Genomic DNA, 14,317 nt, shown 5'->3' on the forward strand with positions numbered 1-14,317 from the left:
GTGAATCAGACTCACTCATAAGGTAGAAGCTGGTCTTTTAACTGCAACTCTTGAAAACTGCAACGCCAGCAGGTCGAAGGAAATGACTGTTTCCTCTCTGCTCCGGGCTCGCAAGACCACATCTAGAACACCATGCCCACTTCAGGGCCCTCCAGTACAAGACAGACAATGAAACACTTGGGTAAGTTCAGCAAAAGCCAACAAGATGGTTAGAGAGCTGTAGGACATGACATGTGAGGAGAGGCTGCAAGTGCTGAGTTTGTTCAGTCCAGAGAAGAGAAGCTACGGCCAGCCTTATTGCCGTAGTCTCCAACTACCTAACGGGATGGTATAGATAGTATGCAACCAGACTATCCTTATCAGTGCATGATAAAAAGACAGATTTCAGAAAGGGCATACAAATTGCAATGTGAGATATTCTGGTTAAGTAGAAGGGAACTTTATTCCACTGTGAGGGGTGTCAGGCACTAAACTGGTTGCTCCGAGAGGCTGGAGAACCTTGCTCCTTAAGGATATTCAAAACTCAAGTGTACATGGTGCTGAGCAGCCTAATTTGGTCCTGATCCAATCCCTTGCTCAGAGGAGATGACCTCCAGGGTCCTTTCCAATTTATAATATTCTATGGCTCTAAGCCAAATTCTTCAGCAGTAATAATGCGTTCTCCACAATCAACTGCAAGGTAGTAACAAAACTATTTATACTCAATACATAATAAATGAATAAACTCTAAAAGTACCTGTGTAACAAATCATTTTCATTTTAAAGCACTTAGCTATTGTGAAAGCAGTATTCATAAATATACTATGTGCATTTCCCAGCAATATTTTACTAATTTATTTATAAAACACTCCCAGAGTTGAACAGTGTGGATGTTTTAACTGTTTGAGAGAAGATCAGTTTGGATTCTGCAACAGAATATTCAATGCCTAATACATTGACATCTGAAGGCAACCTATGCATTAACTTTTCCTTCTGTCAATACTACTTGATTTAGTGGAAATCTAATTTTGAAATGAACTCCAGGAAAAAAACTACCTGACAGAACTCTGAGTTACCTAGAACAGTGGATGCAATGCACATGTAAATCCTAAGCAGGAGAAATAAATCATTTATTGGTTATGAAAAAAGTGACATACAAGTTTTGAAGAGTTCTCCGAATCATCGGTTTAATATATTTTTAGTTTGTATTTCAGCTGGAAAAGCTTATTTAACTCTTTAGATAGCTATTAAAGTACATCTGCTTTATAAATACTCTCTGCACATGAAGCTGCCAAAGTATTCACTACAAGAGGTACTGAACAATCCCTTCTCCAGTATATTCTCCCATATTTCAGCAAACAGGATTGAGAAACTACCTGAGGCAAAATTTGAAACTGGGCTACTGTTTCATGAGAAGTGATTTCCTTAGGTATTCACTGATTTTTCTAATGTCTCTCTGAGACTTATGGAATCCTTTGGGAATACGCTCTACTACTTGGCTGCGTCTGATGCTACGCTCCTTTCATTTGTGATTATGTGCCTTGGTTGCTCATAGCTCTTAGACTGAGAGAAATGGTGAACAGTCATTTGCCTCCTCCACATCACTATTACACAACTAAATGTATTTCATTTCTCCTCACACACTAGTTATTTTCTGATCAACCTTAGAATCTTGTCATTTATGGAGATTTCCAAGGCCTACTACATCCTCTTTGATAATGCATTGAGCAAAACTGCATTTAACACCTGAGATTTTTTTCAACTAGCTTTTTCATTTGTCACCTACTACTTTAGTTAACAAAGACAAAATTTCTAAAAACTTTACATTACTTAACAGTGTATTGGAATAATAGCCAGTGGCTGAAAAACAGCCAGAATGCTATTGTTATATATTGTATTAGCATATGCATACATTTTTGGACAACGAAATTACAGCTGCAACTTTCTGTCAAAGCCAACTATTTCCAAAAGTGAATATTAACCAGCCCAAATGCAAGGAAGATTCACATATATTAGCATCATTGCCACATTGCACAGAAACCACAGTCATGATTCACTCTCTGGGTGCTCTTCAAGAAACAAGAAGTTACTTCTGTGTCTATAACTTCCTCTTTTAAAGGGGAAAAAACAGTGAATGGTGCTTTTGAAGAATTGGGACTCTCAAATGATGGCATAGCTCTTCTATAAATGAAATAACAGCGATGTTCTTCTACTTGTGCTATGACCATGAACTAATGTTTGCAAGGTCAATTTGGAAAAAGCCCCACTTATTCCCAATCAACTGGAAGAGAAGTTCGAAATAAAACTTTCAGTACAACAGCCAGTGAATATCAGCCATTCAAAACTACCCAACATTTATACTGTAATAGCAAACATTTGGTTTCCAGAGATGAAAAATAACAAGGCTACCTCTGAATTAAAACTTAGTCAAAACTGATAATTCCAGATTAAAAAAAAACAAAACAACTAGAATGCAAAATTGACTTATCTTTCAAATCTCCATCACATAGATTTTAAGTTTGTGTTACAGAGGTGAAAAATTAAATTTCTGGCAAGAGATTAGGTCACATCAACATTTTTTTGTTTGCAAAAACAGAACATAATTTACTGTTTGCAGTTTGTAAGACAGCAAAAGTTAAAGGTTACCTATTTATTACATCTTGAATTGTTATGATAGCATGGTCTAACATTACTAGTATTTTTTATAACTTAAGTAGAAATACTACCACTTAATTGAAATAATTAATGAAAAAATAAATAACAAATTAATTAAATAAAATAAATAATAAAAATAATTAATTGAAATAATTCATGAAGAGATGAAGTCACAAGAAAAAAACTCAAAACCTTGATTTTAAACAAGATGGGACTACAACAGAAATTTTCTTTCAAGCCCTTCTGACCATCTGAAACCAATCAAGTAATTTGTATTATACTCCCTTCCTATAAAATACAATAAATTGACTAGCAAGATGAAATACTTTTATAAAAAAAAGTGAAAAACAACTGCATAGATTCAATATAATAATGCAAAAAAATGTTTTTTATGACTTTTCTGGGAACTGAAGACAAACATTGGACTTGCAAAAGGTTTATACACATAAGCCATGATACTTCCTGATTTTATTGAGTTCTCAGCAAGTGTAGTGCAAAAATTTAAAACACGTATATTTGTGCTTTCTCTCTTGGGACTATGCTGAATGGCACAGAATATTGGTTGTTTAGTTGTTATAACTACAGCATCCAAATAGAACATGACATTTAACTGAAATCCAAGCCTTCCCCAATCCTTTCCCCGATTATTATTCAATGAAAGCTGCCTTAGAGGATACTGCACTCTTCATTTATAAATCTTAAAACCTGTAGTATTTATGTAACGCAATCCTAAGTGCACTGCACAGCTTTCATCGGAGAGGTCCACCCCTCATCTTACTGTCACTTCTGGACAACTACTCATCAGAGCTACAGACTCATTACATCAAAAACTGTCCTACTGCAGTCCTAGTGCATAACGAAGAACAGTCAGAAGAAGCAAGGCTGCTCTCACTGGTTTTCTCTTCTTTCAGAGGAGACAACTGTATGCTCCTCCCAAGATCTCTGAGAGGGAAAGGGGAAGTCATTCAAACTGATGTCCCTCAGATCTAAACACCAGGGAAGAAGAGTGAAGGGTGGAAAATTACACCTCTAATTTTTCTTCTTTGTTACTCTTACTGATTGTACACAGAGTTTGCTGTAAGGAAAATCGGTTAGTGCATTTCCAGTCTGGACTGCTCTTCCCAAAAGTAATCGATGCATCAGCCCCAGCCCCAAATTTCCACTGAAGCAAATCATGGAAACGTGCTTATTTCAGACTACAACCAGCTAATTTTCAGCAACATATCAAGAAACTGCTCTGACTTACATTGAACTTTAATAGTTACATGGGATGGTTGCAATTTAGTGTCTTAGTGACACCACTGTTGGCTGCAAAAGTGGCAGTACTAAAAATGAACCGAGACAGCTCTCTCTTTTTAGACACTTAACTGCACTACATGTACAATGCACATTTCTGTTGTATCTTTAAAACAGCAGAGCATATGAGCTGGCCAGTGCCAGCTCAGAGCTAACTGAACTTGGCTCTGTGCTCATATCATCTACACCATAACCATACTTCACCAGTTGGTCTAGCATTACTATAGTAAAGTGTGCATTAAAAATTCCTGCTCTGCTCCATGTTTTCTGTATAAAATATATTTTATCTGGGTGGAGAAATGGGAGGAAGTTTGATCCTAGGTATCTTAGCAACATCACAGTGCACTCAAAAAGGTAAATGCAGTGTTTTAAAATTAAAATGTAATTGCCCATTCTTTAAAATTTAATTACCAAATGCTGATCAATTTAATCATAAATTTGGTAGAAACTTTAAAACGCAGAGTTGTGTGGACAACTCCATTAGATGCTGCAATGTGTGATAAGTTAGATTTTACGTGTACTATAATCGGAATAAAAATTTAGTGTAAACGGGGTAAAAAGGATTGTGCACAAAAGGCAGCACACTGTTGTTGGTGTAATAAGTATTAAAAATATTCCTTAAATCACTAACTTCTGAAGCATTAGATATTAAAAAGTGATTGAAATGTAAATTCTGAGAAGTAATGCCTCTTATAGGAGAAATTACAACTAGTATTTCTTCAAGGGCCAATCACATGAGTTCCAAAGCAGATAAAATTCTGACCCAATTTTGAATACTGCAATTTAGTTTTGTTCAGCTATGATTACTACAGCTGAGAAAACAATCTAAAATCTATTCCTACTCTTAGAACAGTAGAGACAGAATAAGTGTTCACCTTTTAAGAGGTAAAGAAGAAAAACAAACAAATTACTAATTGCTGGTACTGTGGCTAGTAATTTCTGAAAATCATAGCCACTGCATATTGCTCAGGTCTGAGTTAGGCAGCTCTTGGTGTTGAACGTTAATATTTTTTGCAAGTTTCTCCAAGATCTGATTTTTGGAGCAATTTGTTTCTATGCTGATAGACATCACATCAGTTTCCCTAAGGAACCAGGAATCTATGAAGGGATAGATCTACTCTTGGTCTTAGGGCAAAAGATGTTACTCTGAAAGATGTTATGCTTGAAACATAAACCAAACTTAAACATAAACATTACTGCAAGTAACTTCAAGGTAAGACTCCGGTCCTTCCACGGTTGTAATTGTTTTAGAACCTGTATAAAAACCCCTTGTCTATGCAAAGGATTGTTTTCATGTTAAATTACATGAAAAATATTACACACTGCATGTTTTCAAATCTTACAATACTGTAATGCTCTGTCAAATCACAAATTGAAGGTCAGAATTCTCTGCAGGTGTTTTACAGATGTTCTAGGAAACCTAGTCAAAGTACACATCACTACAAGCAATACAGGAAACAAGACAAAAACCATTACCAACAAGGTCAGTTATAAAGTCACCAGTCATCCACGGTTTGGCTGCATACCTAAAATCAAGTTATATCTTACCAAGATGTAGAAAGATTTTGCTAAGTTGCATCATAGAAACATTCGTCTGTTCTAAAATTAAACATGTATAGCTAAAGAATCTGAAAAAAGTTAAGTCTTTCTGCACAGAATGAATTCTTGTTCTTCCTTATTTTAAATTGTATTGTGATTCCTGTCGAGGCTTCTTAATCTTAGAATTCTGTGGTACTATACTGGAATGTAAACTAATACTAAAATGTGTCTTTTTATGCTTTTCTTAAACAACACAAAGCTCTTATTTCAAAACAGTTGAAACTTCTGTAGATTTCACCCTCTGCAATCACACTCTCACCAAATCAGCGTTTTGTTTTATTTTTCATTAATAAATTGCATGAATAATATTGTGGAAATTCAATTTTTCTATTTTTTTTTCCCAGAGTGCTTGTTTCTTCTAAGCCTCACTAACATATTCCTCCAGTTGATTACAACACACTACCATGGGTGTTTTTCAGTATTAGTACCAAACACTATTCCATCTATATTTATATCTAGGTGCTTGTAAAGCAGACTGCTTTTCAAAGCACCCACAGCTTCTGCGGATATTTACCTAGCTTAAAGCATTCAAGCTGAACCTCTAGCAATGGCATTTAACATCAGAACACTGTAATAACTTAAAAATATCATTATCTAGCACCGAAAGATGATACCTACTCAAATGTAGCTGGCCTGCCCTAGTCTGCTAGAAACTGAACAGTTATTAAGCAAAACCAAAACATAACAAAACCCACTACACTAATTTGATGCTTTCTCTATTTATTGATTTGTTTCTAAAGACATGACATTTCTGAAGCACTTGTGAGTCAAAGTTACTTCCTTAGACTTGATGAAACTTGGGACAACCAAGTGTATTCTGAGCATTTAGTTACTTAAATCTCAATTTTCAACATGCTAAAAATGCTTTCAGAGAACTTCAGTTTCATGCATGCCAATTTTGATTAATAACCCCACAAGAAGCAACGGGCACAAACTGAAACACAGGAAGTTCCGTCTAAATATGAGGAGGCAATTCTTTACTGTGAGGGTGACAGAGGACTAGCACAAATTGCCCAGAAAGGTTGTGGGGTCTTCTTCTCTGGAGATATTCAAAACCTGCCTGGATGCCATCCTGCGCAATGTGCTCTAGGTGATCCTGCTCGGCAGGGGGGTTGGACTAGATGATCTTCAGAGGTCCCTCCCAACCTCAGCCATTCTGTGATGCTGTGATATTAGCTGTAAATGTTTATGGAGTGCTTGTATTATCCAGTCATTTAATTAAAGGCATTTATCTAACATTATTCAAGTAAAAATCTAATCTGATGAATAGGTTTAATAACTTAACAGTAGAGTCACAAAGGAGAGCATGTTATTTAGGACTAGGCTATCATATATCCCTGAGAGATTTATATTTCTACGCCCTCCCGGTGAAAATTACACAGATAGGAATGCAAACTCCATGTTCTGAATGACAGCACCCTTGAAACGCAAAGAGTTAGAGCAGTTATTTTCATCCCGCTTGTGACCAGGCTTCATGGTGTTACCATCCCACTAAGAGTAGTATTGTCTCTACAGTAAGAGAAGATATGGTTATAGCAAACTTACAGTTATAGCTTCAGTTTCAGCAAATATGTTTCACACTTCAAAGAAGTGGCGCATGGACTGCTTAGCTCACAAGTACGACAGTCACCAGAAAGCCACAAGATTAGTTCTCCTCAAGTCTCTAAAGAGTATCTAAAGGAGACAAAGCATACTCTATTGCCTTGTTTGAATCCTAAGTAAATATATCTGACCTACAAAACTCTGGAAAATCTAGTTGTTTGTTTGTTTTCCATAAATGATATCCCCTTAAATTGCTTGCTGTGCTCTTGAAAGAGCCTTCAACAACTTTTTCCTTCATTAGGCACCATTCCCTACATACAACAAAATTTCAGTCAGTCTTCAGGAGGGGAGAGGACTGAAAAATACGAAACCTCCTCTGTCCAACAGCATATACTACTGCAATTTGTTTCTTGCAGAATTGACCAGTAGCAAAACCTGGACTGCATCACGGTCCCTTGATGCAAACTCTAACAGCATGCACAGTTTCAAAGGTTAGAGAAAGAAAAGACTCTTCACAGTTATACATCTAAATGACGATTTTACAGTCCAAATTAGAAGCATCTTCTCTAAAGTGCAGACAAGGAATTTGAGAGAAGGTTAGAACACCGGGTACAGAAGGGTGATCTTTGAGGCAAGATAATTTTTTGAAGTAGGGATGGTTTATGCTGACCACACTAATTCAAAATTTAAAGATCCAATCAATACAGACGAACCAGGAGATAGGACAGGACAAAACCCAAAAAACTCATGTAAACAAAAATAAAACAACAACAAAACAACAAAAGGCAAAAGGGGGGGGGGGGGGGGGGGCGGGGAGCGAAGAGGTTGCCATCAAAAGGGACCTGGACAAGGTTGAGAAATGGGCCCATGTGAACTTAATGAGGTTCAACAAATCCAGGTACAAGCTGCCGCACCTGGGTCAGGGCAATCCCAGGCAGGAGTACAGACTAGAAGAACTCACTGAGAGCAGCCCTGTGGAGAAAGACTTGGGCCTTCTGGTGGACAAAAGGCTTGCCATGAGCCAGCAGTGTGCTTGCAGCCCAGAAGACCAGCTGCATCCTGGGCTGCATCACAGAGGAGTGGCCAGCAGGTCAAGGGAGGTGATTGTGCCCCTCTGCTCTGCCCTTGTGAGGCCCCACTTGGAGTGCTGCAGCCAGCTCTGGGGCCCCAGGACAAGGATATGGAGCTGTTAGAGGTCCAGAGGAGGGTCACAAAGATGATCAGAGGGCTGGGGCACCTCTCCTATGGAGAAAGGCTGAGAGAGCTGGGGATGTTCAGCCTGGAGAAGAGAAGGCTCCAGGGAGACTTCATTGTGGCCTTTCAGTATTTAAAGGGGGCTTATAAAAAATATGGTGAGCAACTTTTTTACTCGGGCAGATAGCAAAAGGATAAGGGGAAACTGTTTTAAACTAAAAGAGGGGAGGATTTCGATTAGATGTTAGGAGGAAATTTCTTACTCAGAGGGTGGTGAGGCACTGGCACAGGTTGCCCAGAGAAGCTGTGGATGCCCCATCCCTGCAGGTGTTCAAGTTCAGGTTGGATGGGCCCTGGGCAACCTGATATGGTGGGAGGTGTCCCTGCCCATGGCAGGGGGGTTGCAACTACATGATCTTTAAGGTCCCTTCCAACCCAAGCCATTCTGTGATTCTGTATGACAACAAGAACAAAAATCTGAATGATTTTGGAGCACCACACCAGAGGCTCACTATTAGATGTTGTCTCAGCAGCTCATTCTGCACATTCAAAATAAAAGGAGGAAAGAATCTAGTTAATAAATGAAGCACTGCGAGAGAAAGGGCATGATCCCTGGTCCACGATAGTACATACTGTACTACAGGAGTGAAAAGACTGTAGCTCTTACTGAAGCTATAGGAAATGCTCATTATTTTGTACGATCAGTACTTATAATGGAACCAACTAGTATAATTATTTCCAATATAAAAGAGAACAATGTATTACTCCTCAATAAATACTATACTCAAATGCATAGGGGAAAATACTATCCTTTGACTTATGCAGTATGTATGTAAGTCTACTAATAATTAGGCAAATGACAAGCAAGTTATTGAAGATGACACTACCTTAAGATTAATCAGGATATGAGCTTATAATTTCTAAAGTTACTTGTTGACTAATTATGAATGCACTTTACTTTTGCCTTTGTTCCCACAGGAGTGTCAAGAAACCATTTAGATATTCAGCAAAGGTTTCATGTAAAAAATAAATATACTAACCGTTCTTCAGATACCTTATTCATTTATTTCTGCTTTTCAACATAGGGACTGCCCCCCCCAAGAACTCCAAAGATTTAAATACATAGGAAGATGATACACTCAATAACAACTGTTTGTTTTGTGCAGTTATAAGGAAGTGATGCCATGTTTACTTAGCAAATTTAACAATTTTTTTTTCTAATCCTCCCAGAAACAGACCTTATATGAACAAATTCATATGGAATTACTGAATGAACAACACGATTGCTCTAAACAGAGGTAACCAGCTCTCAAAAGTAACAGTTTTCAAAAGTAGCTAGGGCTGAAAAACACTCCATTAGAATTACAAAATGTTCTGCTGTATTTTTACTTTAATATTTTAAAGTGACATTATCAGATTAAAAATACTCCAGTAAAGCATTCTATAAGTTAACAGAAATTGAAAATTACACATTTAATGTCAAGAGAATTTTGAAAACATGGGACTACATGATACATCTTTGAAGAAGGTCCATTTTTTAAAGATTTAAGGAGAACACAGCTCTGAACCATACTGCAGGTATCACTGAATTGTTCTCCTGCTTGAGCTTTATCAATGCCCTGCATAACAAAATAGGATAGTAGATATATATGCATTAATTAAAGTTGGTGTAAGCATTGTTGCTGTATTGCATAGGCCACAATGTACACAGGCACTGAAAACACCTTGTACCCTGATATATGCAACCAGCTAGCTGCTCTTCATTAAAGCATATCTACACTCTTCTCCAGAAGTGATACGGTGAATCAAAACACTCAATTCCTTGTTCAAGAGGAAATCAAATTTCTAGCACTCCTAGATTATTTTTATCACACTGCAGGGAGTACTAGGAAACTAGGTACAGGTGCATGGTGTCAGCCAACAGCAATTATACCACAGCACTCAACAAAGTCTTTCTTCAGATACACCATAATACATTGTACTAAAAGAATCACGTTTGTCCTTGTTCAAATGTCACTTTTTTGCTTCTAATCTATACTTGCAGTTTCTAAATTTAGGCCAGAAGCTTCTTTCTTCATTATTTCTACAGTGCATATTCACGTTCATAAATGTGCTAATAAAGTGTGCTCTACAAAATCGACTTGCCCCATAACAGTATATATGAAATCTAATCTACTGGCTCAAATACTTAAAAAGCATACCTAATAGTAAGTTAAGAAACATTTATACTGGTTTTATGTAGTTGATACATACAAATGGCCACAAGATTTAAGGCTGTGAGCTCTTTTACAATCTAAAAAGGATGTAAATAAAAGATTTCCTTGAAAAGTGTGGAAATGACATAGATGCAAAAATTAATCATGCATAGGACATTTATATAACTGTATTCTATCTCACTGCTGATAAGAAAGTTTTAGACTGAGTACTTCATTTTACTATTAAAACGACTGGGGTTTAATTGCATTTTTATCTGCAAGGAACTACTGGAACTACATTTCAAAGTGTACCTAGCACCATTTTTTTTTGATTTCTTGAAGAACTACTGGAGAAATAAGGGAACATACAGCCCAACAAAATGCAAGTTGTGCCTCAGCTGCTGGTACTGAAAACTCTCTCTCAACCTAATCTTGAGCTTAATATGTTTATAACATTTTATGTCTAAGAGGTTAGTATTCTCCAAGGAAATTTCTGATTCAGAGCACCAATTCAAATATTAGCACACAGGAAGAAAGCTTCATTGTTCCAGTATTGAAGAACATGCTTTTAAAGAATGGCTGCATTTACGACTTTTTTTGAAAGAACATTCTGTTGCCATCCAAACAGTACTTCAAAGTTTTTAAGAAGTTGCAAAACTAAAGATTAAGTTGTTTTTTTTGTGTTTGTTTGTTTTTTAAGCTGTACAAACATAGACTTTTAGGAAAAAAAAACAAACAAACAAACAAACAAAACCAACTACCAGCTATAAAATACCATTTCCTCTCAGATCTGCACAGAAGAACAAGTTTGGTAGAGCTGGCAGAGAAAGATGAGCTGTATGATTTTAATAGGAGGAGTGACAGGAGGCACAGATTTGCATGCTCTATGACTTTGACACTTCCACAATACAGATATGCAAGGAAATTATATTTGAGAAAAGAATAAAAAGAATGTCTGACTCCACCCATATGCCATCACAATTATATGCATGGACTCTCTTTATTGTGTTCATTTTACGGCAGTAGAGCATGGGGAACAATTTACTCTAAGTTAAGGGGGCAAGAAAGGAATCATAGAACGGCTCGCATTGGAAGGGACCTTAAAAACCATCCAGATCCAACCTACCTGCCATGGGCAGGAACACCACCCACTAGATCAGGTTGCTCAGGGCCTCATCCAACTTGGTCTTGAAGACCTCCAGGGATGGGGCATCCCAACCTGAATGATTGTCTCCTACAACTGTCAAAAACACACTGGGAGACTTTGCAATTACACAAACAGAATCACCTTTGTTCAAAGCAAAAATATTCCTACTGTTATAAAATGATTTCTTAATAACCGTTTCCTTCCAAAACACTCTGAGTTGTTCCTTCGTGTTTAAAAACAATTTTACAGTTTGCCAACCTAGCTTACTATTTTAATACCCATCAGGTGTAATTCATTATAAAACTACAGATATATTCATCTACAAAGTGTAAGCTTATTAATGATGAACGATGCACTGTGGTGCCATCAATTTAAATATATATAATATCAAATGACTAAGAACTGATATTAGGTAGTATTTGTCTTACACACAATAATAGATTCGTTCCATGGTATCCTGCTCCCTCATTAGACACCCACAGTCTTTATTCCTGCTCGGGCAAGAGCCATGTTCAGGCTTTCCCCACTTCATCAGCACCCAGGGAATGGACTAGAGGGAGTGCAGGAAACAAAGCTCATGTGTCTAAATCAGAGGATTGCTATAGAGGTCTGTAGTCCTATGGAGTGGCAGTGCTGTCAGGCAAGAGATCACGTACTCAGAAACAAAAGCAAGTAAAAGTCTGCCATGGTAAAACTTTAAGCAGCTTGCAGTACAGGGAGATTTCAACTGGGAATTTAGGAGCTGATCATCTAAATGTCAAGACCTGCATCAATAATAGTATGATTCTTGAATAACACCATGATCCAGTGTTTTTAGTATTAAGAAAAGATTCAAAGGATCTATCCTATCACTAGAGGACATTCTTGTACAGTGATAATCAATCCATAATCACAAACAGTTACATTCCTTATTTCAGTGTAAATTAAAAAGGTGCACCTATCATAACTTGAATTTTATTTTTCAGCTTAACAGAAAATTAGAAGTAAAAAAGAATACATAGAAGTTATTCCATATAGCAGATATCCCTACAGAGTGATACTCCTACCATCCTACCTCAATTGTCTGGCTTTGTTGAATACGGCCCCCATATGAATCTTTTGGGATTAAAGTATTCAAGCAGTGTTTTGTTGACAGGAAGCATTTCAACCTTGATTTTCCCTTTCCTGAGGAAAATGTCGTGGATTTTAATTGCTCACATAACATTTATGCAGACTCAACATGCTCTTTTGTTGAAATGCACGGCATAGTGATTTAAGCTAGCATAGATCCTCTGACTTCAGTGACACAGATAGGCATTGAGTGTTCAAAACAAAGCAGGAATCCATTCCTCCCTACTCTTCCCAGCACTGGACCGTCCATCAGAAAAATAAAAATAGAAAAATATCCCATTTGACCTCCCAAGACTACTTAAATGCACATTAAAATAAATACAGGGCATTTGTAGCTTTCTTAGGACAAATAAACTCAAGGTTACTGCACACTAAACTCTGAATTGCAATTTTGAAAGTTTTTTATGAAGCGAATATACGTCAACCAACCTCTTTCAAGCTACCTTTTTCAAAAGCAATTGTATAACCAAGCATATACTCAATAACTTCAGCATTTTATGTAGTGATAAATCATGAATGCTAAGAATTTAGAATGCAAAAATTTTGACACAACAAAACCTAAAAAATAAACAAGTTAAAAAACAACAAAAATGCACTATCTAAGTTACAGGGGAGAAGTATGAACCTGATTCTTCACGCTATGTACTGAATCCTCAACAGAAGTATGTCTCTCTAACATCAAATTTACCAGATAATTTTTTAGGTCTAATGACAAAAGTAAATACAAAAAGACTAAAAGAAAAAGAATACTTACAAATTTATAACTCTATCCAAATGGAGTTTTGAGCAAAATTGCTGGCTGCTCTTGTCTGGTTTATGTTGACTCTGTCCCAGCTGAACAAATCTGTGAAAACCAGAAGAGAGGAGAGTACATTGAAGAAAATGAATGAACTATCCCCCAGAACTTCAACAGATGAAAGAAAGTGACACAAACAATGAGTCTTTAAGTAAAAATATGCAAGTCACTGATGAAAACCTACCCCTGTGGTAAATAAGAGGGAGTTTTAAAACCTCACAACAGGTGCATGTGAATACTCAGCAGCTTCTTTTAGCTTGAAAAAAGTTTGCCTATTGAATTAATAATCACGTAGGAATTCAAGGGGCAGAAACAGGCCTCTGCTCCTACAAAACAGCCCTCAACAGTCACCTCCTATGTCTTCTCCAAAGCAATCAGTCAGTTGGGTAACCTATGGTAAAAGTCAACACAAGAGACAGAAAGTCCCTCAAGTTTTAGATTTAAGTCAGCCCTCAGACAAACTCAGTCTAGTCCATTCAGGTGAAATGGTGTCAGTCCAGTTCACAAGCACAACCTTTTGGGAGAATTTCCCCATCTCCAAACGTTTGCTGGAAGACACCAAAGATGTAAAATACTGTAGGTTTTTTTTTGTCCTTTTTTTTTTTTCCTCTTGGTAATCAATTGGAAGGAAATAGAGAAGAAAAGTTAATTCCTAGTCTAATAAGACAAGTCAAAGGGTTTCAAATATATGAGCGTGTACTTAACTCACATTTGAACTCAATTTGTTCACTCTCTAAAACTGTGCTACTGAAGATGGAAGTCAATGTTAGTTGTGATCTTAATTCAATTTTCTAAGGCAGAGTT

The 14,317-nt window shown here is 37.0% G+C and overlaps 1 protein-coding gene across 2 annotated transcripts in view; it reads right to left on the reverse strand.

Annotated features, from left to right (window-relative positions):
* Positions 1-14,317, reverse strand: part of FIG4 (FIG4 phosphoinositide 5-phosphatase) — a 69,461-nt gene that overhangs the window by 2,555 nt on the left and 52,589 nt on the right. Inside the window, exons 22-23 of one of the 2 annotated variants that reach the window (XM_066993167.1) lie at positions 13,472-13,561; positions 16-149 (exon numbers count right to left, since the gene is read on the reverse strand). In XM_066993167.1, the coding sequence (XP_066849268.1) occupies positions 38-149; positions 13,472-13,561 (202 nt within the window). In that variant the 3' untranslated portion in view covers positions 16-37. The remainder of the gene's footprint in view (positions 1-15; positions 150-13,471; positions 13,562-14,317) is intronic. The other variant, XM_048081129.2, reaches the window with a different exon arrangement.

The sequence above is a fragment of the Anser cygnoides genome, chromosome 3 (assembly GCF_040182565.1).
Source record: "Anser cygnoides isolate HZ-2024a breed goose chromosome 3, Taihu_goose_T2T_genome, whole genome shotgun sequence".
Taxonomy (NCBI): domain Eukaryota; kingdom Metazoa; phylum Chordata; class Aves; order Anseriformes; family Anatidae; genus Anser; species Anser cygnoides.